The sequence below is a fragment of the Rhinatrema bivittatum genome, chromosome 5, assembly GCF_901001135.1.
Source record: "Rhinatrema bivittatum chromosome 5, aRhiBiv1.1, whole genome shotgun sequence".
NCBI classification, from domain to species: domain Eukaryota; kingdom Metazoa; phylum Chordata; class Amphibia; order Gymnophiona; family Rhinatrematidae; genus Rhinatrema; species Rhinatrema bivittatum.
The window spans coordinates 54,180,344-54,207,966 of record NC_042619.1 but is presented as its reverse complement, the minus strand read 5'-3'; the positions used below and the strand labels follow the sequence as shown (position 1 = coordinate 54,207,966).

Below are 27,623 nucleotides of genomic sequence, written 5' to 3'. Positions count from 1 at the left end.
CTCACTTAGAAATGTAAGCCACTTTAAACTGTGTTTCCCATCAATTAAACCAAATTCTGTGGAAATACAACCTTATCCTTTAGAAACTCTCACTCATTAGCTTCAGAAGGAGATTCAATCATGCTCATCATCAGGTGTTGTCTAACTGCGGTGACTTGAGAGTAACTTGAGAGTATTTGAGACATAACAGAAGCAATAGTTATAATTAATTAATAGAAGCAAAACCATGCTTGGGAGTACTATTGCTTATGTCTTGGCCTATCATACATTTGGGGTTATGGGAATATAAACAAATGCTTAAAATCTGAATTAGGAGTAGGATGTCGAAGGAAACATCCATATGGATGAGGGATAAGAAATCTCTGTAACCAATGGGATGGTACTTACAAGCTCTACTAAATGTGATGTTTAAGAATAGGGAAATCAAATGAATGTCATAATTCTGTCTTCAATTACCAAGAATAACTATATAAACATTTGGGACTACATTAAACCTCTAGAATTACTAGCCATGCATGTTCTCTTCAATTTGGGCATAGCTATAGCTGGTCTGTGCAGCCTATTCACATGAGCCGCCCAAGAACGGTGCGAAGGCTGAACTGACAAACTATGCTGCAGCACACTGCACCGGTCTGCCACTGGCTCGCAGACATCTGAACAAGTCTGGACTAGGAAGGGCAGAGTGTAGCAACTGGAGATGAATATAACGTGGAAAGCAATAATGAAATCATAGATGGTAAGTCAAACCAGTTATCTATGGGACCTAGGGATGAATGATCATCTTAATTAATCATATAATGGATATGAGAGAACTGGGAATAGCAGCAAAACTTTAGTATTTTAAATTAATGTGGTGTGTAACATGTAGGTGTACGTAGATGTATGCAGATATCCAAATCATGGCATTTGCAGAATGGCATATGGGCTTGGAGTATATGGCAATCAATTATCACTGGCATTCGACAAAGCATAGTGTGGTGTAATGCATAACAATTAGTCTTTGTGTAAAGAGCTGACAATAATTGGGAATGGATCTAATCTGATCAGGGCAATAAGATCACACAATCATGAGAACTGCATTAATGTAGAGTACAACAGCATAAAGGCAAAATATAATCAAGCAAGAGTAGTAAAGTTCAATGATGAGTGGAAGATGAATTCTATGTTAAGGCCGAGACTTCCATAGAAGGGATGGGAAGAATGGAGTGAGTCCCATAAATGTTGTTTTCACGCTTTCAGTGAGATGTATCAACTTTTCATTCATCACGGCCTAATGAGGATATGTGCTTCTTTAATAGTTTCAGATACCTAATATGGTAAAGTAGCATAAAAGCAAATTAAGCATTTAAAGAAAAGTCATCTGTGGTAAGCTAAACCACAAATAACACGTATTTCAAACATGACATTGAACATATGTTACACTAGACTGACACATACTCATCCATCCAACAAATATACATTCCTTGTCTTCATCACATAGGACAAACAACAGATAACATATAATTTGAGCTCAAAAGTCATATCAAAAAATGTATCAAAAGAAAAGTGGATCAAAAATTCAAAATTCAAAAATGTGTATGAAAAATAAAAGTTCAGAATTCTGTCAAAAAGGTAGAAGTCCTTGAAGACCTGAAAAGTAAATACTAGCATACAATTGAAATATCAAATTAACAAATATTGTGCATATAGATTTCCAACCAATAATATTAAATAAATTTAATCAATAATGTTCTGAGCTTATAGTCAATGTGTCATATCAAATAATTAGAATAATTATAACTCAAATATCAAATAATTAATACTTAAATATGCTACATTTTAAACTAGAAACTATTTCTCCTTTTTTTTTCTTCCGTTCGTAGTACAGCTAGTGCTGGCAGAACAGATAAGCTGTACTCTGCAGGTTTGCAAGAGACAACTTCCCTTTTTTTTTTCTGTTAAGATACAGTTTGACTCTTTAGTTAAAATGTCCTTTCAAATTCATAATTCTCCTCTCAGAATCATAATTCAGCAGCTCAGACTCTAAATTCTAACACTAGTATATATTCTTGTCAGTACTCAAGTTCAGTATTAAAGGAATGTGAAGTCAGTAACGTAATAAAGAATCAGTATGTAAAGTTAAGAGCAAAAGGGATTTAAATTGGTGGGAGGTGTATCTCGCTCCCCCCCTTGATCCCTCTTTTACCACAAATGTACAGTTCAGAGCAGAAAGGAAATAACATGTTGTAAGAGGAAGGTATCGCATGCGCAAAGTGATCACCTTAATAAAAATAAATTTCAATGTGAATGCATTGAAAAGAGGAACTTAAACTTATAACTTAAAACTATATGGTACCATTTAAAAATTAACTTAATTATACTAAACATGCTCATACTAAAATATACCTGCAAACAATAGCATAACTAAATCTTAATAGCTTGAACAATAAGACCAATAAATAAATTAACACGGGAAGCTTAGCAACTCGTTATATCTGTCCACAAGCTTATTACTTTTAGAGCGTTAAACATCTGTGATGGCACTACAAAAGTTCTCAATCAGATAACAACTGACTGACCACATGCATCTGATCCCAGTGCACGGCTGCTGTCTTCTGTAGTAGGGACAGCACGTAATTAGTCAGACAAAGTCTATAGAGACATATCTATTTACTTTTGGATTTTATATACCGGAGGTTCCTGTATGTAACGCGTGTCACTCCGGCTTACATGACAGACATCGGGAAGGCTGGCAAGGATTTACTGGTCTTATGTACACAAATATCCTAGGTAAGCAAATTCTTATTTTAGCTTCTTTGTCCTGAAATGAATATTGCAGTAAAGCAAGCAATAGCTATAAAAATAAGGCTCAGAATAAGGAGATCATCCTAAAGGATGGTCGTACTAAATGTGGTTCCATTTAAAACTGTGTTTCATATTAAGTTCACACTGTGTTCTGTCCAAGCTTCACTAAGGTGGCCATGTAAGGTCCTACATACGCAGATACCTTCTCTGACAGGTGTGAACTCACTTTATCTGGGGACATGCTCTCTAATAACTCAGGTTTCCTGTAACGGAATACAAGGGCCCATGAAAGGCACTTCTTCCAGATGTTTTCTGCTTGCCCCATTACCTGGCGTAATCTGGTTTGAAACAGGCCATTATATTGTCTCACCAAATCATTTATTTCACGCCGACACTGTTTCTGTTTATTATGCCACTGCGATGTCAGTAGTGATGTTATCTGGCCCAAGGTCATGTATCTGGTCATGCATTTGGAAGCGTGGTTACGGCTTCCAGCACTCCGAACAGTGTTCAGTGCAATTGCAGTCAGGGATCCTTCTAGAGGACAGACTCTCTTCTGTGGGCTTAAGGCAAGTGTCCATCCATGAAATGAATCAACCCAAATAGTGACATAGAAAAATGAATGATCTAATTTAGCAATTTTGGCTGCTGGAGGACCAGCGGCAGCTGAAGTTACAGAAGTTACAGTGACTAGTTCAGTTTCCTCACTACTTTCCGTATTCTCATCGCTATCTGTAATCAAAATAGGCATGGATTGGGGGCAGGGAGTGTGTGACAGGTCAAAAGGTTCAGGAATTAATGGCAGTTCAGGAATCTCAGAAGGTGGTGATAATACTGGAGGTGGCGGTGTAGGAGGAGGTGAAGGAGGAGGAGAGGGAAGAGGTGTGGGAGGAGATGGTGGACGAGGGGATGATGAATCATCTGGCGCAAGAATAGTACTCAGTGCAGAATCTACTGGCATTGCAGTGTCTGCTGAATTGTGCATATCTACAATTGCTGGGCTTTCTACTGGGACTACTAACCACATGCCGTATTCCTCAAATGCAGGAACAGCATCTTCAAAAAGGTCATCTTCAATCTCAACTGTACTGAGTTGGGGTGTGCTTGTGGGAACTGTGGGGCTTACTTGGGGTTCTCCTTCCCTTTCTGAAGGTACAGCAGGATCTGTATGTAAATTACCCACTGCAGTCACTGTTTCTTCAGACTCTAAACAATCACGAACATATAGTGAATCATATGGGGGTGGTGACACCTCTCCGTCACCAGTAATAGCTGCTAAATATGTTCCTGTCATAACGAACCATCTGGACACTAGTATATGGTCCGCTAGCCTCTTATTGTATCTTGCCCTTGGTTTGCTATATCTGTTCTTAAAATAGGCTATTAGCTGTATGAGCGTGGACGGGTCAAAGGAGCCCCCTACTGGCCATTCTAGGGAACTATCCCTTGCTGCCCACGCAACCCACTTAGAGTGGCATTTGCGAATTAATTTCTCATTGGGCTTATGCAGAGCAATGACTCTGCTCAGGGGACATGACGGACAGACCTCCCCTGCTATCTTGGGACCTCTTAATATTGCAGACCAAAACTACGACACAAGTATTAATAATAAATTTCGTGTAGCCACTCCCTTATGAGAAAGAGTGGTTCAACCTTACCTTAATTGTAGTTTTCACCGTATCGTGAATTCACGCTTCCGGTGTGCTGTACTTCTTCAAACACGAAGGTATTCACAGCGGGGTAGGGGGAGACAGCCTGCAGACAACAGCACTGAAGAACTATCTACTCCTTTCCGTTCCGTTCGACTGGTTACCTGTTCCTACTTAAATTACTTGGGCTCCAGTGCGTTACCGCCGAAACAACCGGGATAGGGCCAAAAGGCAGCGTCAAGTCTGCCAATTGTTTTCGAACTTATTAGTACACTAACGGAAAAACCTATGACTCACTCATATAAGACAAGTGTTTACTTACCTTTCCAGACTGTGTAGCCAGCTCCAAGCACGTATTCCTTGGAATGCTGGATCTGAAGGCTTCTTTTTTCTGCGGCACGTAATCCCGCTTCGGAACCCACCTGACTAGTTTCTACTCCGTCCCGGCACGTATCCCGGCAAAAGCCCGGAGCCCCAGGTGGTTATGTCGCAGTATTCAACTTGGGCTAATTGATTGGTACTGTACAAGATCTGCCAGATAGCAGTGCGCGCTAAGGTCTAGGAGATATTGGTGGAGAGATAATAAAAGTTAATGAACAGTTTTTTTTTCTTTTCTTTGAGAGTAAGACTTACTTCCTCAAAGTGGTTACTGAAGTGCTTCAGGGCTCAAAAATCTCAAAGTAGATTCAGGATGCTTCAGGGCAGTTTTCCGCTCCCGATCAATGGCACCCTCACTTCCTTCGATGCTGGCAATGAGGTATCCCTGAAGGTGTGCTAGCCTGCGATACCCGCATCAGGCGTTAGGCTTTCCTTTCCGTTTTCCGGCTCGAAGGACCATATGTTTTCTGCTGGTATTCAGGAAGCACCTTCAGACAGCTTTATGATCTAAAAGGCAAATTTATTGATAGCAATACAAAGACAATATAGACAATTCAGAAAGAGGAACAAGGAAAGAGGAAGTCGTTGTTTCTCTGGAGGCGCAGGTCAGTGGCAACTGGGCATCAGCTTGCTTCTCAGATGCGGAGCTCTTCGGCTGGAGTTTTTAAACTTTTTGCACTGTCCAATAGAAATACATTGATGCACATCCTGGGTGTATTAATTTCAGTCAATATCCAATTATGAACGTAGCTTTATTGTCCAATCAGGTACCGTCTCTGGGGTGTTGCCATCTTCCGGTATTGAGCTTTGCCAAAGCACATGGTGGTGAAATATGTTGCCAGCAGAATCAGGAAATACACATTCAGGCTCAAGGCCTATATACAATATTTACTGCAGGGGCAGCAATTTCTGGAAGGCATTAGGACCCATTCGACAAGAGCATAGCCTTCTTTGTGAGTGAAAATACCTGCAGTAAATCCAGTTGATATGGATAAAGTGGCAGCTTTGACAACTCTAGGCCCATTTGCCAAGCATTATAGGTTAAATGTTTTTGTGAGGTAAGATGCTAATTTGAGGACAGCTGTCTCAGTAGTGAGTTTGCAGTCCACCCACCTGATGTAATAGGGCTTTGATACATCCCATAGGTGGAGCATCAGGACAAGGAAGGCAGACTTACCTGATAACTTCTTTTCCTTTACTCTATTAGTCAAGAAGCCCACCTTGGGATGTGCAAAATTGGTTTATCTCTATGAGAGTGAGATCTGTTTGAATAAATGTTATAAATTGTAAAAAAGAAAGAGATTAATAAAAGGGGGAAATGGTTTGAGGAGAATTTTCATTTCTCCAAGGAATTTTAAGACTAGATTTCTTAGTTAAAGTGCTTCTCATAGTGTAAGCTGATGATTTATCTCAAATTATAAATATTACATTTTTGTGTATTTTGTTGAGATTAGGTCAACATTTTAGATTTCAGTTATTACATTATAATTTAAAATTTAGCTTTGACAGTAGTACACTGGCTGGATCTGGTTCCATGCATGACGTGCATACAGGTGATGTCAAAAAAAGAAAAAAAACAACTTTGCCTCCGGTTGCTGGATGAGGGGACTAAACCCACAGGTTGTTGACTGGTGTAGCAGAAGTAAAGGAAAGAAAATTATTAGGTAAGTCTTAATTTCGCCCTATGCAGTATAACTCATTATTAAAATAAAGGACCTCATATCACTAGCCACAGGCAATTGACTTTTCAACCTTCTCAGCCTTCTTAGTGCTAGATAGATTTTTATAATCATAGGTCCCAATGCATTACTTTATACGTTCTTAAATTGCATTTAAAATTTAAATTTGGAATACTTTCTTTCTCAACTTGTATTCCATTGTCTGCCTGACAATGGTATCTTATTTTGAGGAATATAGTCTCTATTTCAGGAGCTCATATTGTTTGCTTCAAAACCTCCATGATCCAACTGCCGCCATCCATATGAATCTGATTATGCATATACCTCCATCTTGTCCAACGGAACTATGGAACACAAACTGGGCCATTTAAGTTCACAGCTGCCAATCATGCACATTGTATCTTCCCATTGGTTCAACTAATTGTATAGTCCATATGTTCTTTAAAATAACACTTGCTACTTCTCTACAAGAAAGACAGTGGATGCCCTTCAAGTAGATCAATTCAAACAATAATGGAACCCATGAGGGACAGTGTAATACTCGATCTAGTTCTCATAAATGGGGATAATGTCTCTAATGTCTGTGTAGGTGCCAACCTGAGCACCAGTGATCAACAAACTGTATGGTTTGATATTGCAAATAAGATGCAGAGAAGTCACGTGAAGAATCAAGTTTTGAATTTCAAAAATACAGACTTTGTCAAAAAGGAGATGTTCTTGAAGGAAGAACTAAAAGACTGGGAGAAAATGGGTGAGGTGGAACAGTAGGCCAAATTAAAAGGAGCTATTACAAAGGCAACACATCTATTTATTTAAAAAGTATATACCACAAATCATAATTTCTAAGCAGTTAACAATAAAACATTCACAATTCAATTATACATAAAACAAAACAGATCACTCAGATTAGTAGGTACATCTTTCATCCCCAATAGTATTCTTTTTTTTATATAATGTTGCAGTCTATCCATATCACCCTTGACTTTCACAGTGCCATAACTTATACTGATAAAGATCTTAAACAATACAGCTTCTCAGCCATAAATACCATTTTAATGGAAACAACCATTTCAGCCGATTATGCATTACTCGGAAAGGCCTGGGAAAACAGAAAGGTCTTTAACATTTTCCAAAATTTTGGAAGTGAGGATTCTTTTAAATTTCGTGAACGAGCAAGACCCTGAACATAGAAAAGCCTTTCACAAGATTCGCCCAAATGGATGATTTTGAATGATGGAACATTCTTAGAGTCTGACTCGAAAATCTCAGAGTACGTACTGAGCAATAAAGCTTTAAGGCCGCATTAAAACTGGAAGATATGAGACCATTCAACCCCCTTAAAGACTAACATTAGAATTTTAAAGGAGATCCTTTATTTAATAGGAAGCCAATGTAAATTCTTCAAGACAGATGATATATGCTCACGAATTGGAGACCCAGTCACTATCCTAGCAGCTGGATTCTGTACAAGTTGTAAGACCTTTAGAGATTTTTGTGGGAGACCAAGGTATAAAGCATAACAATAATCGAATGAAGACAATGCTAGGGAGTGAACTACTGTTCTTAAATTGGACTCACTTAGAAAAAGTTGTAGTCTTCGCAACATGTGTAATTTAAAGTAGGCCCCTTTCGCTACTTTTGATATATGGGGTTTTAAAGACTAGGTTGAATCCATAATAACGCTAAGGTTTCTTGCCTCTGCCACTATTGGTATCCCTACACCATCTATAACCAAAGATTGAGGAACACTTGAATCAGGAAATCTGGCTAGAGATGAGATTTCTGTTTTTGACATATTTAGAAGCAATTTATCTTTGTTAACCAATCCTTGAGAGTAATCAAACAATTACAAACCTTTTTAAGAGAACAATTGAGTCGGTGATTGGTACAAAAATTTGAAGATCATCGGCAAAGAAGATGATACCCTACATCCAGTTGAGACAAAAATACGACAAATTGGGGCAATATAGACACTGAACAAGGAAGCCGATAGGGCCAAACTTTGAAGGGACCCCAGTACACAGTTGGAATTCATCAGATTTTTTCCTGGAAACATAAACTGATTAAGATCAATCCCTCAAAAAAGAGGAAAACTATTTCAGAATGGTGTTTCCTAACCCTATATTAGATAAACTTTTAAAGAGAATAGAATGATCAATAATGTCAAAGGCTGCTGTTAAGTCTAAACAGACAAGGAAAAATCCAGTACCACAATCAAATCCCCACCCAAAGGTATCAGAGAGCTAACAATAATGTCTCAGTGTTTTATATTTGGCAAGGAAACCATACTGGTGATCATCTAACAAAGTGGTTCTCAACCTTTTTTCGGCCGGGACACAACTGACAGATGGTTCTCATATGTGACACACTGAGCATGTGACCGTCATGGGGCAAAATGTAAATATACATTCTGCATCCTCAGGAACCCCCTCGACCCCCAAAAATAGGTGCAGAGCAGAACTAGGGCATTACCCATACAACTCACCATACAAAAAAAGATGTTCTGATGACATCTCAGTAAAAGCAAAACAAACTCTCTTTACTGGCAGGCACAATACCCCTCCTTATGAAAAGACATTAATTTACCACTACAAATATTAAACCAGGCCCTAAACACTAATACACCTCCTATTAGGAAAACAGAGCAAGCCAAGCTGCTATAGATAGATACCCACTTAGAAATAATTGTAAAACTATACTAATAAATGTTACAAAACAGCTGATGAACAGAATAACATCAAACAATTAAAAACTCATAAAAATTATTAAAGTGTCCAAATATCAATAAAATATTTCAAAACAGCAGACACATCACATAATACCCAATAATAATATATAAAAATCCTTAAATAAATAAATAAATAAATAATTAAAATGGCAGTCAATCAAGAAAAATAAACTTAAAAAGCCGCCTTTACTTACCCTCTCCAGCAACTCTCCTACTCCTATCCCACGCAGGCCAATAGCACTCACCAGAAGCCGCAATGGCTGCTGAAGCTCTGTCCTCACAGTCCTCTTCCTTAGGGCCCACAACCAGTCCCAACCAGTCTCTGTCGTACACAGACCAGTATCTTCCTAACTAGTATCTCTTCCTCACACACAAACACACCAGTCACCTCCCTGACCAGTCTCTGTCTCGATCACACAGACACCAGCCATCTTCCTGACCAGTCTTTCTCTCTCACACACACACACACACACACACACACACACATACACACCAGTCATCTTCCTGACCAGTCTTTCTCTCACACACACACACACACACCAGTCATCTTCCTGACCAGTCTTTCCCCTACACACACACACCAGTCATCTTCCTGACCAGTCTTTCTCACACACACACACACACACACACATCTTCCTGACCAGTCTTTCTCTCTCACACACACACACACATACACACCAGTCATCTTCCTGACCAGTCTTTCCCCTACACACACACACACGTCATCTTCCTGACCAGTCTTTCTCTCACACACACACACACCAGTCATCTTCCTGACCAGTCTTTCTCTCTCTTACACACACACACACACACACACCAGTCATCTTCCTGACCAGTCTTTCTCTCACTCACACACACACACACACACACACCAGTCATCTTCCTGACCAGTCTTTCTCTCACACACACAAATGCTCTTGCTCCCATTCTACCACAACCCACAAAGCTGCCACTCACGCACCCAGTCTACCATACACACACACACACACACACACAAAGCTGCCACTCACGTACCCAGGCACCCATTCTACCACACACACACACACACACCTGCCACTCACGCACCCAGGCACCCATTCTACCACGCGCACACACACACAAAGCTGCCACTCACACACACACACACACACACACACAAAGCTGCCACTCACGCACACACACCTGCCACTCACTCACCCATGCACCCATTCTACCATACACACACACACTCACAGCTGCCACTCACGCACCCAGGCACCCATTCTACCATACACACTCACACACAGCTGCCACTCACGCACCCAGGCACCCATTCTACCATACACACACACAGCTGCCACTCATGCACCCAGGCACCCATTCTACCATGCGCGCGCACACACACATACAAAGCTGCCACTCACGCACCCAGGCACCCATTCTACCATTCACACACACAAAGCTGCCACTCACGCACCCAGGCACCCATTCTACCATGCGCGCGCACACACACACACACACACAGCTGCCACTCACGCACAAGAGCTCACATGGAGCCTCTTCTCATTGTTTGGCCCAATAAGCCTGGCCTCCGTTTATTAGCTGTTGCTGGCCTCACCTCCGGTGGCGTGCACGGTCTCTCTGCTCTTCGGCCCCATTGGCCTGGCCTCCGGCAGCGGTGCACAAGTCTCTCCACTCTTCAGCCTCTGGCGGCGGCGCACAGGTCTCTCCATTCTTCAGCCCCGCCGGCCTGGCCTCTGGCGGTGGCGCGTAGCGTCTCTCCATTCTTCGGCTTCCTCTGGCCTGGCCTCTGGCGGTGGCGCGCAGCATCTCTCCATTCTTTGGCCTCGCTGGCCTCCGGCGGTGGCGCGTAGCGTCTCTCTATTCTTCGGCCTGGCCTCCGGCGGTGGCATCTCTCTATTCTTCGGCCTGGCCTCCGGCGGTGGCACGCAGTGTGTCTCTATTCTTTGCCCTGGCCTCCGGCAGTGGCACGCAGGGTCTCTCCATTCTTCAGTCTGGCCTCCGGCAGTGGTGCACACATCTCTCCACTCTTCAGCCCTGCCTCTGGGGAGAAGGGAAGCACAAGCGGGGCAGTGGGACACCGGGAGCCACGACACACTGGTGTGTTGCGACACACCGATTTAGAACCGCTGATCTAACACATGGACATCTAAAAAATCTTGAAATTGATTCAACACCACTTTTTCAATAAGTTTAGCTGGAAAAGGCAAGTTAGAAATTGGCCGATAGTTATTCAAATCATTTGGATCAGACGCAATCTTTTTAAAGTTAGGCCTTACTACAGCGTCGACCGGTTTTCAGCGGTGCCTCCCAGTACCTGCAGACCATGTCCATCACGGATTTGCATGAGGTCTGTATCCTCTGCCTGGGGGCCTTGCACAATGTCCATGGGTGTCCTCTGTGTGACCAGATGATCCCCCAAGGGCCATCGGGCACATTTCGATAAGATGGAGAAACATTTCGGGGCACCCAAGTCTGCTCCTTCTATTTCTGCTTCAGATCTCTAAACTCTGAGAGGTCGTGGGGAGCCTCTCGACACACTTCCCCTTTTTATCCCTCTCCCTGGTCCTTCGAAGGATTGCGAGAACGTTGATCTCTCCGCTCTTCCGCATGTTGGGATCCTCTCCTTCCTCGGCACCGGGGAAAGACCAGTCCGAGCACCAAGGGAGATCACATAAGCATAGTCACCGGTCTCAGTTGACACACGGCTCCAGTTCCGGTACGGCACCAGCGATTGCTGGGCCGCCAGCAAAGCGACACTGGCCATTGGAGACCCCATCCTCCGGTGTCCCCATTATTCCTAGGCATTCCCCACTGATATCGGTGCCAGACACCATGCCTCCTTGGGGATCCAAGGAAGTGCTGGTGACACCTTGTCCCCCTCCCTCAGTCCTGGCTACACCGGACTTTCAGAAGGAGTTGGACTGCAGGGGCAGTCCGTTGTGCTCAAGGCGCTTCAGAGTGTTGAGATGCTGGTACCACCAGCCCCCATACCGTTGCCCAAACCCCCACCGTCTGTTTTAGTGCCCCTGCTAGAGCATCTGGACATCCTTTTAGGTGCCCTACCAATGCAACCAGTGCCCGAGGGGCCCTCAATTCCTCAATTGCCACCAATGCCCTCCACCGGGAGCGATCCCGGTCCTCTGGTCCGAGGAAGAGACGGGTGATGCTGTGGTTCCAAGACCACGATTTCCCGAGCCTCTGCCGGGCCTGTCTGGTCTTTGATGACAGGGGAACCATCGATGCCCGTGGTTACTGTGCGGCCTCAAAGACCATCGGAGCCCAGGGTTGATACCCCTCACGGGCCTCATCCACGTCACGCAGGCCCTAGTGAGGAGGGAAGGGCCTTATGACCCAGGGGAGATGATTCTATGGAGTCATCCTCTGAATATTCGGACGACCCCCTTCTCTGAGCCTTCCCTGTCAGAAGAACGGCCTCGGTCACACCCCTGAGGTACTGTCCTTCGCGGGGTTTGTAAGGGCCATGGCTGAAGCCATCCCCTTTCAGTTACTCATGGAGGAGGATGCGCGACACAAAATGCTGGAAGTGCTTCAGTTTGTCAATATGTTGCAGGAAATCGTGGCTGTTCCCATCCATGATACCTTCAAGGACCTTCTCCTCCGCATGTGGGAGCACCCCATTTCTATCTCCCCTGTCAACAGAAAAGCTGATGCCACCTATTTGGTGCAGCAGGTCGTGGTTGTGGTGTCCGCCTTTAAAGAAGGCCTGGCGATCCCGTACCCACGCCTCTGCCCCTCCAGGGAGAGTGCACAGAAGAGCTTGACGCCTTGGGCAGCAAGGTCTTCCAGGGCGCTATGTTGGTGGCCCGCATCGCCGCCTACCAGCTCTGCATGACCCAGTACAACCACAACCTTTGGAAGCGAGATCAGGACTTTGCAGAGGGCCTGCCTCAACAACAGGAAACCCTCTCGGCCATCATTCTACTGGGTCTAGCTGCTGGCAAGCATGAGGTACAATCCACCTATGATGTCTTTGAGACAGCGGCCCGCGTAGCTGCAGTGGGCATCAGCGCCCGGAGGATGGCGTGGCTTAGAGCTTCTGACCTCCAGCTGGAGGTCCAGCAATGGCTAGCCGACATCCCCTGCACAGGTGAAAATCTTTTCGGGGACAAAGTCCAGGATGCGGTAGCGCAGCTGAAGGATCATCACGATATCCTTCAACAGCTGTCCGCCAGCGCCTCTGAAGGCCCATCCTCGGCCAGGAAGTCCTCCAGTCCGGGTTCCTGGAAGCCTTTTACCAGCAATGGAAATATTATCCTCTGGCCTCCCGGGTTCATACATCATGCACCGGCTCCAGGGGCCCGTTCTCGCCAGCAGCGAGCACCTAGATCCCACATTTTTACCAAATGCTTGCAGTGGTGCAGCCTACCTCGGTCGTCAATCAGTACATGTCTTTTCATACCTCGACAACTGGCTGATCAGGAGCGACTCCCGGACTGTGCTGGCTCTGACGATGCAGGCGCTACAGACATTGGGGTTCGTTATCAACCACCTCAAGTCTCATCTCTGTCTGTCTCCTCAGCTGGACGTCTTAGGGGCCAGGCTGGACACAGCACAGGAAAAGGTGTCTCTGCCCAGGGATTGGGCTGTCACCCTCGCCTCGCTAGCCTCCTTTGTCCGGAACAATTGGCAGGTATCTGCTCACCTTCTGCTCCGCCTGCTAGGTTACATGGAAGCTTCCGTCCATGTGACCTCTCTTGCCTGCCTGTACATTCGAAGGGCTCAATGGACCTTACGGTCCCAGTGGCGACAGGCCTCCTAGGACCTCAAGACTCCCGTCGCAGTCACGGACCCTCTGCGAGCATCTCTGTCTTGGTGGGAGAACCTCTCGATTTGGAGAGGGGGGCTTCCCTTCCAAGTTGTTCCACCTCAGGTGATCCTTAGCACCGATGCCTCTCCTCGGGGCTGGGGAGCCCATGTGGACAGGATTCACACACAGGGTCTCTGGACCACCAGCAAAGCCTGCTGTCAGATAAACTTCCTGGAGCTTCGGGGGATCCGATACGCCTTGTGGATGTTCAGAGACTGGTTGTCACACAAGCATGTCCTGATCCAGACGGACAACCAGATTGTGATGTAGAACATCAACAAGTAGGGCAGCACGGGCTTGTTCCTTTTCTGCCACAAGCCCGTGCAAGTGTGGAACTGGGCCCTTTCACAGCGGATGTCTCTCTGAGCGACATGCCTACTGGGTCATCTCATTGTGCTGACAAACCACTTAAGCTGCTCCTTCCAGCCACATGAGTGTTCCCTCAACCAGGAGGTAGCAGTCGAACTATTTCAACAGTGGGGTATGCCGGATGTGGACCTCTTCGCCTCCCCTCACAACCACAAAGTGAGCAGGTTCTGCTCCCTAGTGCTGGAGGGCAGATGTCCAACTTGTGATGCCTTCTCCCTCCACTGGGGGAGGGGCCTGCTATATGTGTACCCCCTCTACTGCTTCTCTTGAGAATGCTGCTGAAGCTTCAGCAGGACAGAGGGACCATAATCCTCTTGGCCCCAACAAGTTTGGTTCCTGCTCCTACAGGACCTGTTGGTGGCACCTGATCTCATCTTGTAGAATCGGGGCACTCTGTGCCATTTGAACCTCCGGGCCTTGGCCCTGACTGCTTGGATGTTGAGTGCGTAGTCCTCCTGCCCTTGACACTTTTGGACTGTGTCTCCCAGGTTCTGGTGGCATTTCGGAAGCCTTCCACCAGGAAGTCCTACAGCTTGAAGTGGAAATGATTTTCCTTCTGGTGCGTGGGACAGATTTACCGTATTTTCCGGCATATAAGATGACTTTTTAACCCCTGAAAATCTTCTGAAAACTCAGGGGTCGTCTTATACGCCGGGTATCGTCTTATAGGGCAGCGCTTCTCACCGGTGTGTCGCGTGCTCCTGGTCTCTCCCGCTGCTCTTCCTTCCCTGCTGCTGTTGCCGCTGGGCTATCAGCACGTTCAAGCCCAGCGGGAACGGCAGCGGTGCAAAAAAAAAAAAAAGCTGTGGTATCCGCGGCTGGCCTTTTCTTCTTCCCGCGCCCCCCCCCCCCCCGACCCGGAACAGAAAGTGATGCGCGGGAAGGAGAAAGCCGTGCCGCATGAAAAAATAGCAGCGGCGACAGCAGCATCGGCCCCCGAGCAATCGAAGCAGCTGATAATCGGGAAAAGAGACAGCAGCATGAGCCTCCCGCTGCCGATGGGATTCTTCTTTCTTGGCCTGTGGGGGCTGGAGGAGGAGGCTGCTGCAGCTACTATTTGTGCTTGGGGGGCGGGGGAGGGGAGAGGAAGTGAGTGAGAGAGAGAGAAGCAGCCAGCCAGCCTGTGTGTAAGTGAGAGAATGCATTTGATTGAGAGCATGTGTGTGATTGAGAGAAACTGGTCAGAGAGCTGATGTGTGTGTATATGTGAGAGACAATGAAAGTGACTGCTCAGAGAGATGACTGATGTGTATGTGAGTGTGAGAGAGAGAAAAAGCATGGAAGTGAGAAATCTGGGTATGTGAGAGAGCATGGGAGTAAGAAGCCTGATTATGTGAGAGAGAGCATGGGAGTGGGAGGGCTGTGTGTGTGTGCTTGCATGAGAGAGAGACTGGTTGATAAGGTGACGGTGTGTGTGAGAGAAAGAGACTGATGTGTGTGAATGTGAGAGAAAGAATGTGATTCAGGGAATGAGAAGCCTGTGCACGTGGAGAGCGAGCATGGAGATGAGAGAGAGACTGGTGTGTGTGTGTGTGTGTGTGTGTGTGTGTGTGTGTGTGAGAGAGAGACAGAGAAAGTGATTATGAGAGTGAGAAGCCCGTATATGTACGGTAAGCAGAACACGGGAGTGGGAAGCCTGTGTGTGTGTATGGCATGAGAGAAACTGTTCAGGAAGGTGTCTGGTGTGTGTGTCAAAGACTGTTTGGGAAATGATTGGTGTGTGAGAGACAGAAACTGGTCATGGGGGCATGACTGGTATGGTGTGTATGTGTGTGAGAGACATGGGCCCTAAGGAAGAGGACCATGAGTATAGAGCTTAGCCACTACTGCTGCTTCTGGTGTGTGCTACGGCCTGCATGGAAGAGGAGTAGGAGAGCTGCTGGAGGGGGTAAGTAAAGGTGGCTTTTTAAGTTTATTTTTCTTGATTGACTGCCATTTTAATTATTTAATATTATGTGATGTGTCTGCTTTTTTTGAAATATTTTATTGGTGTTTGGAGAATGTTTAATAGTTTTTATGAGTTTTTAATTGTTGGATGTTATTCTGTTCATAGCTGTTTTGAAACATTTATTCTGCTTATTAGTATAGTTTTACAATTATTTCTGTGTGGGGATCTATAGCTGCTTGGCTAGTTCTGTTTTCCTAATAAGAGGTGTATTGGTTTTTAGGGCCTGATATACGGTATTTGTAGTGTTGCCTTTTCATAGATAGGGTTGCTCCTGTTTGAATGTAAAATTATTTTTTTTCTTAAAAATATGTATAAAAAAGGGGGGGTCGTCTTATACGCCCAGTCGTCTTATACGCCGGAAAATACGGTAGATCCTTTCTCATGTCCCCTTCCCCAGCAGTTGGACTACCTGTGGCATCTGTCTGAGTCTGGGCTTCAGACTAGCTCACACAGGGTGCGCTATTAGTGCGTACCATCAAGGTGTCGCTGGCGTGCCAATTTCGATCCAGCCTTTAATAGGCTGTTTCATGCAGGGCCTCCTCCAACTGAAGCCCCTTTTGCAGCCTCCGGTTGCTTCCTGGGATCTTAACGTTGTCCTTAGCTCATGCGCCCTCCCTTTGAACTACTGCAATTATGCGATCTGATGTTCCTTACCTGGAAGGTCATATTACTGGTGGCCATCACTTCAGCTCGTAGCGTTAGTGAGCTTCAGGCCCTTGTCACATACCCTCCTTACACAACATTTTTCTATGATAGTGTGGTCCTGCGTACACATCCAAAGTTTCTGCTCAAGGTTGTCACTGATTTCCACATCAATAGTCTATTGTTTTACCTACCTTCTTTACGAGGCCTCATTCCCACTCAGGGGAACTGGCTTTTCATTCTCTGGACTGTAAAAGGGCCTTGGCTTTCTATCTGGATCACACTGCCGGCCACAGGCAGTCCACTCAGCTGTTTGTGTCCTTTTGATCCCATCAGACTGGGAGTTGAAGAGGGTAAACAGACCTTGTCGAATTGGCTTGCGGATTGCATTGCCTTCTGCTATGCGCACTCTAAGTGGGCTACGGCGATGTTGGTGGCTCATTTACGTGCAGTCCCCGTCTTCAAAATCTACCGTGCTGCAACCTGGAATTCCTATCACATGTTTGCAGCTCATTATTGGTTGGATAAAGACGGGCGCCAGGACAGTGGTTTTGGTCAATCCGTCCTGCGCAACCTGTTCCAGGCCTGATCCTAACTTTGTGCTTCTGTGGGATCCAGACAGTCCCTTACTGGCCCACAGTGCCGCAGTTGTGTTGTGCCCGTTGGCACCTTGTTCGGTCACTGTTGGTCTCTCCTGTTCTCAGGGACAGTCTGGAGCTTGGCATTCACCCACATGTGAGGATTACCATCCTGCTTGTCCTAGGAGAAAGCGCAGTTGCTTACCTGTAACAGGTGTTCTCCTAGGACAGTAGGATGTTAGTCCTCAGGAATCCCACCCGCCTCCCCATGGAGTTGGGTATTTCCTCCGGTTTGTTATTGTTATTTTTTCGCTCGTAATTTCTCCTTCTGTGTTACGAAACTGAAGGGGGACCTAGAGTGAATGCGTGGATAGCGGCATGTTGGGCATGCTCAGTGTGCTGGTCAAAGCTTCTAGAAACTTTGACAAAGGTTTTCAATGCTGGGCTCCATTGGATATCACCCACATGTGTGCTGTTCTAGAAGAACACCTATTACAGGTAAGCAACTGTGCTTTGAGCGACATTGCAGAAGGGATAGAAAGTACGTTTGTCTATTTGCAGATGATACTAAGATCTGCAAAAGATTTGGACATGCCTGAAGGCGTAGAGAGAATGAAAAGTAAGAAATAAGAATAATGCCATACTGGGTCAGACCAAGGGTCCATCAAGCCCAGCATCCTGTTTCCAACAGTGGCCAATCCAGGCCATAAGAACCTGGCAAGTACCCAAAAACTAAGTCTATTCCATGTTACCGTTGCTAATAATAGCGGTGGTTATTATATAAGTCAACTTAATAGCAGGTGATTTAATTAATAGCAAGTGATTTAAGAAAGTCTGAAGAATGATCAAAGACTTGGCAGCTGAGATTCAGTGCCAAAAATTGCAGTCATGCATCTGAGTACAGCAAACCAAAAGAGCTGTATGTGATGGGGGGTGAAAGACTAATGTGCATGGACTGGGAGAGGGACCTTGGGGTGATAGTGTCTGGCGATCTGAAGGCAGCGAAGCAATGTGACAAGGCGATAGCTAAAGCCAGAAGAATGCTGGGTGTGTAGAGAGAGGAATAACCAGTAAGAAAAAACATAGGTGATAATTCCCTTGTACGGGTCCTTGGTGAGGCCTCACCTGGAGTACTGCGTTCAGATCTGGAGACCATATCTCAAAAAGGATAGAGACAGGATGGTGACCAGAATGGTGTGGGATCTGTATAGAGGCTGAAGGATCTGAATATGTATATCTTGGAAGAGAATAGGTGTAGCGGAGATATGATGCATGTTCCTCAAACCTTTTCCATAGGAAAGCAAACAGTAGAACTAGGAGTCATGGTATGAAACTTCAGGGGGGGATGACTCAGAACCAATGTCAGGAAATATTTCTTCACGGAGAAGGAGGGGTAGGTATCTGGAATATTCTTTTGGAAGAGGTGGTGAAGATAAAACATTACACACATTCAAAATGGCATGGGATAAACACTATGATCCCTGAAGGCTAAAGTTGGAAATTAAGAAAAGTGTGCATGGGGGGTAACCAGCAGCTACTACCCCTAACAGAAGGCACGGGGATTACTACCCTTAACCAATTAGCTTACATGATTTTGACACAACTGCAGCATCGTTCTCCGTTTTGACAGGGGGAGGGAGGCGGGGGGGTGGGGGCAGAGAAAGGGGAATTGGATACAGATGACAGCCAGCACTGGGCCCTGACTTTTATGGTCCCAGGGTACTGAAGCACAGAGATTAGGGAAAAAGCGCAGGACTGATTCTGCTGCAAAGTCCAAAAGCAAAGCACGTTCAAGCAGCAGCATTGTATGAATTATCAGAAAGGCTACTTGCCTTGTAAAAATGTTGCTAGCAGTAATTTTGTTATGGACTTGACCATTGCTTGGTATTGATTGTTAATGTTACTACCCTTAATATAAGGCTTGCGGGTAACCTGCACAGAGTAGCAGTTATTACCTTTAACAGAAACATGGGGAAATCCTCATGGAACACAGTTACTACCATAAGAAATTTGCTGGGCAGATTGGATGGACCGTTTGGTCTTTTTGTGCCATCATTACTTGTTACACTCGATGTCTGCATTTTAACCCATAGTCTGCATTTGAAAAATCCACACCCTTTCACGTTGATGAAGCATTTGTAATCTGACTTCCCCACCAATGAAGTAGAATATGCTGTAATAAAGTCACATAGCTTAAAACAGTGGTTCTCAACCTTTTTTCTGTCGGGACGCACCTGACATGATTCTCATATGCATGCACACTGAACACATGACTGTCACAGGGCAAAATGTAAACATGCACTCTGCATCCACAGGACCCCCCAACAATGCAGAACCAGGTCATTCCCTGTACAGCTCGCTATACAAAAAATACATTTGTGTCATCTCAGTAACAGCAGCATAAACTCCCTCTACTACCAGGCACAATAGCCCTACTTACGAAAAGACAGCAGTTCACTACCAATGCCTAACCTATTGAGAAAACACAACAGACTGATATAAATGCCTACATGCTAGTAAAATACCTCACCTTGGTCACCCACTCAAAACCAACCTTCACCAAATAAAGAAAAACAACATTTTACAAATATGGAGACAGAAACTGGAATGAAAACCCAAAAAAAGCCACTCTGCATGCAGTGCAAACCTGGAGAAACGAAAACAGAAATATTGCTCCTAACACACTCCCAGGATCTGCAATAACGCACACAAACTAATCCATAAAAGTTACACCTGTATTATGGAACACACACAAACAGTAACAACCCAACCTATGGAATGGCAGTGCTACAAATATTAAACCAGGCTGTAAATACCAATATACCTCCTATTAGGAAAATAGAACAAGCCAAGCTGCTATAGATACCTACCCAGAAACTAGAAACTTGCAGAACACAGACAGGCCCTGACCAAATACAGAATAAAGAGACCATAAAGCTAATATTTTTGTTTTTCTGTTGTTGCACTGCATACAGAGTTTGGCTTCTTGCTATTTCCGGATCAGTGTCTCTGCACATTTTTATTTATACATTCCTCAAGAAATATAATTGTAAAACTATACTAATAAAGAGAATAAATGTGGGCGTGAGACAAGGAGTATTTATTTATTTATTTATTTATTTTTGATTTTTATATACCGATCTTCCTGCATTAAATACAAATCAAACCGGTTTACAAGGAACAAGAAACTGCCTGAATGGCGATACATAGAACTAAGAACAAATGGTAAACATGGCAAACATAGTTAAACTTTAAAATTTAACTGAACAGAGAGAAAAATAATTACAATGCATAGTAATAAATGTCCTAAAGCATTCCAAGAGAAATAAGTGATTAGTTAAATGCAGAATCTGGAAATGCAAGGTTGAATAACCATGTTTTTAATTTTTTCTTAAAGGATATTGGGCAAGGATCTTGTCTAAGGTCCGGTGGGAGATTGTTCCATTCAGTGGGTCCTGAGGTAGAGAAGGCTCTGATCTTTCGTGATGTTTTTGCTTGAGGGACGAAGAGAGTGCCTTGATAAGCTCTTCTCATTGGCCTGGTGGGATTATTAGGGCGAACTTGATGAGTTAAATCGATTGGGGCAAGATTGTGTACAGATTTGTGCATGATGGTCAAAACTTTGTAACGGATTCTATATTTGATAGGGAGCCAGTGAAGGTTGTAGAGAATGGGAGTGATATGGTCCCTCTTTTTTGAACTGGTTAGAATCCTGGCGGCTGAATTCTGTAACATCTGAAGCGGCTTAGTGGTGATAGCCGGGAGTCCAAGTAATAATGAGTTACAGTAATCGATTTTTGTGAGTATGATTGCTTGTAGAACCAAACGGAAATCATAAAAGAGCAGGAGAGGTTTAAGCTTCTTAAGGACCTGAAGTTTGAAGAAGCCCTCCTTTGTTGTATTGTTGACAAACCTTTTGAAGTTCAACTGGTTGTCCAGGAGGGTGCCTAGATCTCTTACATGAGAGGTCTTTTTGATGTTATCTAGTTTTGTTGAGGGGAAGTTAGGAAGGGCTTGGTTGTCAATTTGAGATTGATCATCTTGGTGAAAAAATGTCTCGCTGGAAATGAGGTTTTCATCTTGAGATATGATTATGAATTCAGTTTTGTCTGAGTTGATAACTAAGTTAAGCTGGAAAAGGAGTGAACTGATTTCCTTAAAGCAATTATCCCAAAACATAAGAGATTTTTGTAATGATTCCCTAATTGGAATGAGAATTTGGATATCATCCGCATAGATGTAATGCTTGATTTTCAACTTGGTAAGGAGGAAACAGAGGGGAAGTAGATAAATGTTGAAAAGAGTTGGTGAAAGAGTATGAGAGAGCCTGTGTGTTTGTGGGAGAGAGAGTTTGTGTGTGTGAAGAAGAGGGGGCCTTTGAATGTGAGAACCTGTGTGTATGTGGGAGAGAGAAACGGTGAATGGGAGAGAGCCATTATATGTGGGGGGGGAGAGCCAGTGTATGTGGGAGAGAGAAACAGTGAATGGGGGAGAGCCAGTGTATGTGGGAGAGAGAAACGGTGAATGGGAGAGAGCCATTATATGTGGGGGGGGGGGGGAGAGCCAGTGAATGGGGGAGAGCCAGTGTATGTGGGAGAGAGAAACAGTGAATGGGGGAGAGCCAGTGTGTGTAAGGCGGGGGAAAGCCTATGTGTGTTTGAGAGAGAGGGCACGAGAGCCTGTATGTGTGAAGGAGAGAGAGTACCAGTGAAGGTGAGAGCCTGTGTGTATGTGTGACGGAAGGACAGAGGATCATTAAAGGTGAGAGAACCGTGTATGTGTTTGGTCACCTTCACTCTCTCCTCTAATCTAGAACAATCTCAAGGTGACTGGAAATTCAAAGTTCCCAGGTATGGAGAGCAGAGGATATTTTTTGTCCCTCTTTGTTTTAATTATTGGACTTTATTTGATGTGCTTGCCATTTTTGAAATATTTAATTGGTTTGGTAAATCTTTTAAAAATTTTAATGAGTTATTGGTGTGTTAGGACCTGATGTAATATTTGCAGTTTGTCTTTTCTTAGGTAGGGCTGTTAATGTTTTGAGTGCTGGCAATTAATGCTGTTTTGGTATGAAGGATTTGCTGTATTGTATTGTATTTGTAATTCAGTTTACTCATAGCTAAGTGGTGACCAAGTCCACATCGTACACACTTTACAATAGGCCTGATACAATATAGATTCCAAGTGTCATTTTTTGAAGGATTTTCTGGTTGGCACCACAGCAGTGCATATAAATATAATATGCACGTTGTAAGTGATATTTTTACCTTAGACTGTACTTTGAATGTCTTTTTCCATGTAAAATCTCTTACAGTAACTTTAAAATTAATTGTGGGGGGGAGTGACGCACAATGCTGTAAGCTTTGCATAGGGCATTAATACCCTTGCACCAACTCTGGGCTGGCAGTGGAGGGTAAAGGGGTGCGATATCTGGTTAAAAAAAAAAAAGACACGTTTTCCTAATTGTGGGGATGGTAGTTAAGTAATTGTAGTTTTCCTTGACTATTCCAATGGAATGTTGTTGACATTTTTATATTTGGGATCATTTGGTATACAGTTTTCTAGTAGTAAGACAAGCTCAGGAGCTTTTTTGCTATAGCAGGCATCGTAGTATATTTGCCAGTAATGGCTACTGTATTTATCCTGGAATTTGCTGTATCTTCTGTAGTGATGTGGTCAAGTAGTATTGATCTACTAAGATATGTTTATCGGTAATGATATGATGGTTTCCTGAGATTTGTCAGGAATTGGTAATGTATTGAATGCAATTTTTTTTTTTTTTTTGTGCACAAAACTTCTTGCTGCATCAGCAGTAAAATATGCACTCAACTGAGGGTTAAACTAGGTACTCCGCTGAATGCATCTTATTGTCTGCCTCTAAATGAGATTCACTGACCATGTGAACTCGGTGTGAACTTGAATGGTTTGCTGATGTTTTGGGGGGGGCGGGGATTGAAGAGGGTGACTAGCATAATGCTGGCATCTCATCATATGGGGGTCATGTGAGTTCATAGTAGCTGTTTTCCGTTTGCGCAGTCTTGTGAAAAATAATCCCTATGGTGTTGAAGACCAAACATTCTTCCATGGTTTATTAACTGTTTGCTTATGAACGCTTAAAAGAATGCATCTCTGTCACTTGCGCTGAGAGATCTGTAGGAAAGGTCTGCCTTGTGACTTGCATGTAATTACTGAATTATTTATTAAAAACCAGAAAATCATTCATCATGTGATACTGACAAAATAACTATTAGTTCTTTAGTAATGACAGCAGGCATGTCCAAGAGCAGAACCCTCGCCCAGCAGTATGGAGTCTACAGGATATGGATATTGTGTATCTGGAGTGATAGCATTCTTAGATGCATCAGCCACCGCAAGGCTGGCAGTGAAAATGCCCAGGGCAGCGATTCCAGCATACGGGGTCAGCTTGTCTGGAATCATGGACACTTGGGATTTTTATTGTAATCTTCAGATAGGAATTTTGAATACATATTTACCACATGCCTTCCAAACAGAATCCTGCACACTTTGAGGATTATTTTCATAGTGATTTTCCTGGGTAAATTAGCAGTCTGAAAATGGGCCACTCTCCATCTAGCTAGAGATAATGTTAAGCTGTTTTTGTTTTTCTTATGAGGGCACCCAAGATGAAAAAATGATTGTAATTGAGTTCCTGTTTTCTTTCCCCACCCTTCCTTGTCGGCAGGAGCTAGAACAAAAAGCTGAAGAAGAGAGGATTCGAATGGAAAACATTCTGAGTGGTAACCCCCTACTGAATCTAACAGGCCCAGCTCAGGCTCCGGCAATCTTCAAAGTGAAGCGAAGGTACTGGTGGATGTGATCTCCCTGCACCTGCCTCTTGTACTGCCAGAGCATATCCAGAATCCTGGGCTGTTTCTAATCCAGTCATGGCTCTTCAGTACCTTCCCTAACTTCCATATGTCTTACTTCAGTTGTCCTAAGATTTAAGAGCCATCCGGTGTCTTGTATGACAAAACATGGCTTAAGAAGCAACCCTTGAATATAGAGTGGTGATTAGCTTGAAGGAAGACCTCCCTGCTTAAAATTTCAAAGTATCTTATTGTCTAGGTAGGTTGAAAGTAACCCCAGAGCTGAAAACCAACTTTTAGAAGCAAATAGATTATGAGGAAGTTTATCTTGAATTGAGGACTCTTTGCTGCTGCTGGTATAAAATAGATGCTACCAGCAGCAGTAATCAGTAATGTGACAAAGCTCCCCTTCGTTCCTCGAGGCAACAGCTTTTCAATATCATGGACCTGCTATTATGAACACTAAATGGGTGCTGCCCTCTATTTATTTAAGCATTTTATGTACCATCATTCCTAATAAAGATCACAACGGTTCGGAGCAAGCTAGGTTTTAGACTTAATGGGAGTAACTTTGTAACATCACACAAATTAGCTGGCAGATATGCATGAGTTAACACCAGTTTTCAGAGGGAACTTATGCGCACAAATCTGCTTTGAAAATGATCCCATCAAATGTTTCTGCACACTCTTACACCTTCTACTTAGTGTGTGAAAATGTGGGTAAATACAAACACCCTTCCCATGTTAATCCCCAGAAAAGGTTCCACTCAGTCCAGGCAAACTGATGTAGGTATGCACTGTCTTTCTGACACTTCTTTGTGCTGTATTCCTGTATACCAGTGTTAGACACAGAATGCAGAGGACCCTGACTACGTGCTGGAATGCAGCCAGCCAATACCCCAGACCCATTAGCTGATCGGTCTAATACATTCCCAAATCAGATGCCCTGCACTTATCTAGGAACAACACTTTGAATATACTCTGATTGGTCAGTATGAAAGGTATAAAAGGTTATGCACATTACTGGAACCTTGAGTGACTGGAATGATTATACATTTGTATGGACCTGTCGCTCCCTGGAACAAACTTATCTGTACTTTGTTCCAGTCTCTGTCTCTATCCTCTTTGTCTCTGTCTGTCTCATTAAAGTTTTATATTACATATTGCTTCAGTGATTTGTTTAGAATTAACATTAATGTACAAAGCAGCATATAGACGAGTCAGTTCATCCACAGGTTGGATGTGCAGTATTTAAAAAGCCCTTTTCTGTGAGTAAAACACCTGCAAAATACTTTTGAAAATGACCCTTATGAATCTTACATTTTCATTCAGTTGGGACTGGACCAGAAACCCTGTTTTGACCGTAAGAGTTCAGCTATGTGTTTTTGAAACTAAAGTGCTGTGATCCTCAACTTGGTTTACAGGGTTCTGCTGATCTGTGGATGGCCTTGCAGTGCTCCTGTGTATCTCTGCATTCTCACATGAATGATGCACTCATCCAAGCATTGAACGGGCTCTCTTACCTTAACAAGGATCATGTCATCAGCAGCACATTGAAGAGTTAATGAGGGAAAGGTGGGGGTGGGGGAACGACAGACAAGAGTGGTGCTTTTTCTAGCTACTAAAACAATTCCTGAGCTATAAACCTATAGCAAATTTAGAAATGTTCATGTCTTTAAAATCTATTGCCTTGTTTTCAGATGGGATGATGACGTTGTGTTCAAAAACTGTGCCAAGGGAGTAGATGAGATGAAGAAGGACAAGAGGTTTGTAAATGATACTCTACGATCTGAATTCCACAAGAAGTTCATGGAAAAATATATCAAGTAGTACAGTTTTATGTGCTTTTCAACGGATAAGAACTGGACACAGTGGCTCAGACATTTTCTTTAAGGAATAAATACTATCTTTGGCCTTTTAATTCTACAGTATTTTCTTGACTTCATTGAGTCTTACTTTTTAAGTAAATAAAGACATGGTTTTATGTTACTGGGTTTTTTTTTTTTGTTCTGTTTTTTGTTTTTTGTTTTTTTGTAAGTTTCCACCCCTGACTTCCACTTACAGATTAAATTCAACCATTCTATGTGCTGTGAATGTTTTCCAATTAATGTTCCAAATTCTGTGAAAATGCTGTCAAAGGAAATAAATCTGGTTTACAGTAAATCTTGTAATTGGCTGTCTTTGGCAAGAGGATCTCTGATCCTTGATGTTTAGCTTGTTCTGGGACCTAAAGCGTGTACATTGTAGAAATCTGCAGTGTTATGTGACTTGCCTCTGGCTAGGAGTGTGTGCTTAGCTACAAAATACTTAACTGAGCTTATGTCTTCCTTCAGGCTTGGCCTTTATTTTGGGCCCAGCCGGTTCTAACTGGACTATGGCAATGAACCTGCATTTGTAGCTATCCAGGTGTTGGTTCCCATTTTGTTACCCTTTTCTCCCTCAGGCTAGCCTAATTAACTAAACAGTCCATTGCCAGGAGACACAACCAGGTGCTCACTCTGGGACCTGTTAAATGTGCATCCTGCGTATAGTCACAGAGTGTTGCTGTTGTGCAGTGGCTGAGATTGTGATAAATTGCAGGAGGGCCTTGCAAGACTGGAAGATTGGGCATCCAAATGGCAGATGAAATTTAATGTGGACAAGGGCAAGATGATGCATATAGGGAAAAATAACCCTTGCTGTAGTTACACAATGTTAGGTTCCATATTAGGAGCTACCACACAGGAAAAAGATCTAGGCGTCACAGTGGATAATACATTGAAATCATTGGCTCGGTGTGTTGTGGCAGTAAAAAAGAAAACAGTGTTAGGAATTATTAGGAAGGGAATGGTGAATAAGATGGAAAATGTTTTAATGCCTCTGTATTGCTCCATGGTGAGACTGCACCTTGAGTACTGTGAATAATTCTGGTCACCACTTCTTAAAAATGTTTTATAGTTGCGTTGGAGAAGGAACAGAGAAGGGTGACCAAAATGATAAAGGAGATGGAATGGCTTCCCTATGAGGAAAGGCTAAGGAGCTTAGGGCTGTTCAGCTTGGAGAAGAAACGGCTGAGGGGGGAGGGATATGATAGAGGTCTACAAAATCATGAAAGGACTTGAATGGGTAAATGTGAATCGGTTATTTACTCTTTCGGATAATAGAAGGATTAAGGGGCTCTCCATGAGGTTTCCAGAGGATGTGATTAGAGCAATTGGTGTAGCTGGGTTTAAAAAAGGATTGGATAAGTTC

At 43.7% G+C, this 27,623-nt stretch overlaps 1 protein-coding gene across 1 annotated transcript in view; it reads left to right on the top strand.

Annotated features, from left to right (window-relative positions):
• CWC15 (CWC15 spliceosome associated protein homolog) overlaps window positions 1-26,381 on the top strand; it is a 64,801-nt gene extending 38,420 nt beyond the window's left edge. The window contains exons 7-8 of the mRNA XM_029602372.1: window positions 24,269-24,387; window positions 26,093-26,381. Of these exons, the coding sequence (XP_029458232.1) occupies window positions 24,269-24,387; window positions 26,093-26,222 (249 nt within the window). The 3' untranslated portion in view covers window positions 26,223-26,381. The remainder of the gene's footprint in view (window positions 1-24,268; window positions 24,388-26,092) is intronic.
• The last annotated feature ends 1,242 nt before the right edge of the window (window positions 26,382-27,623 follow it).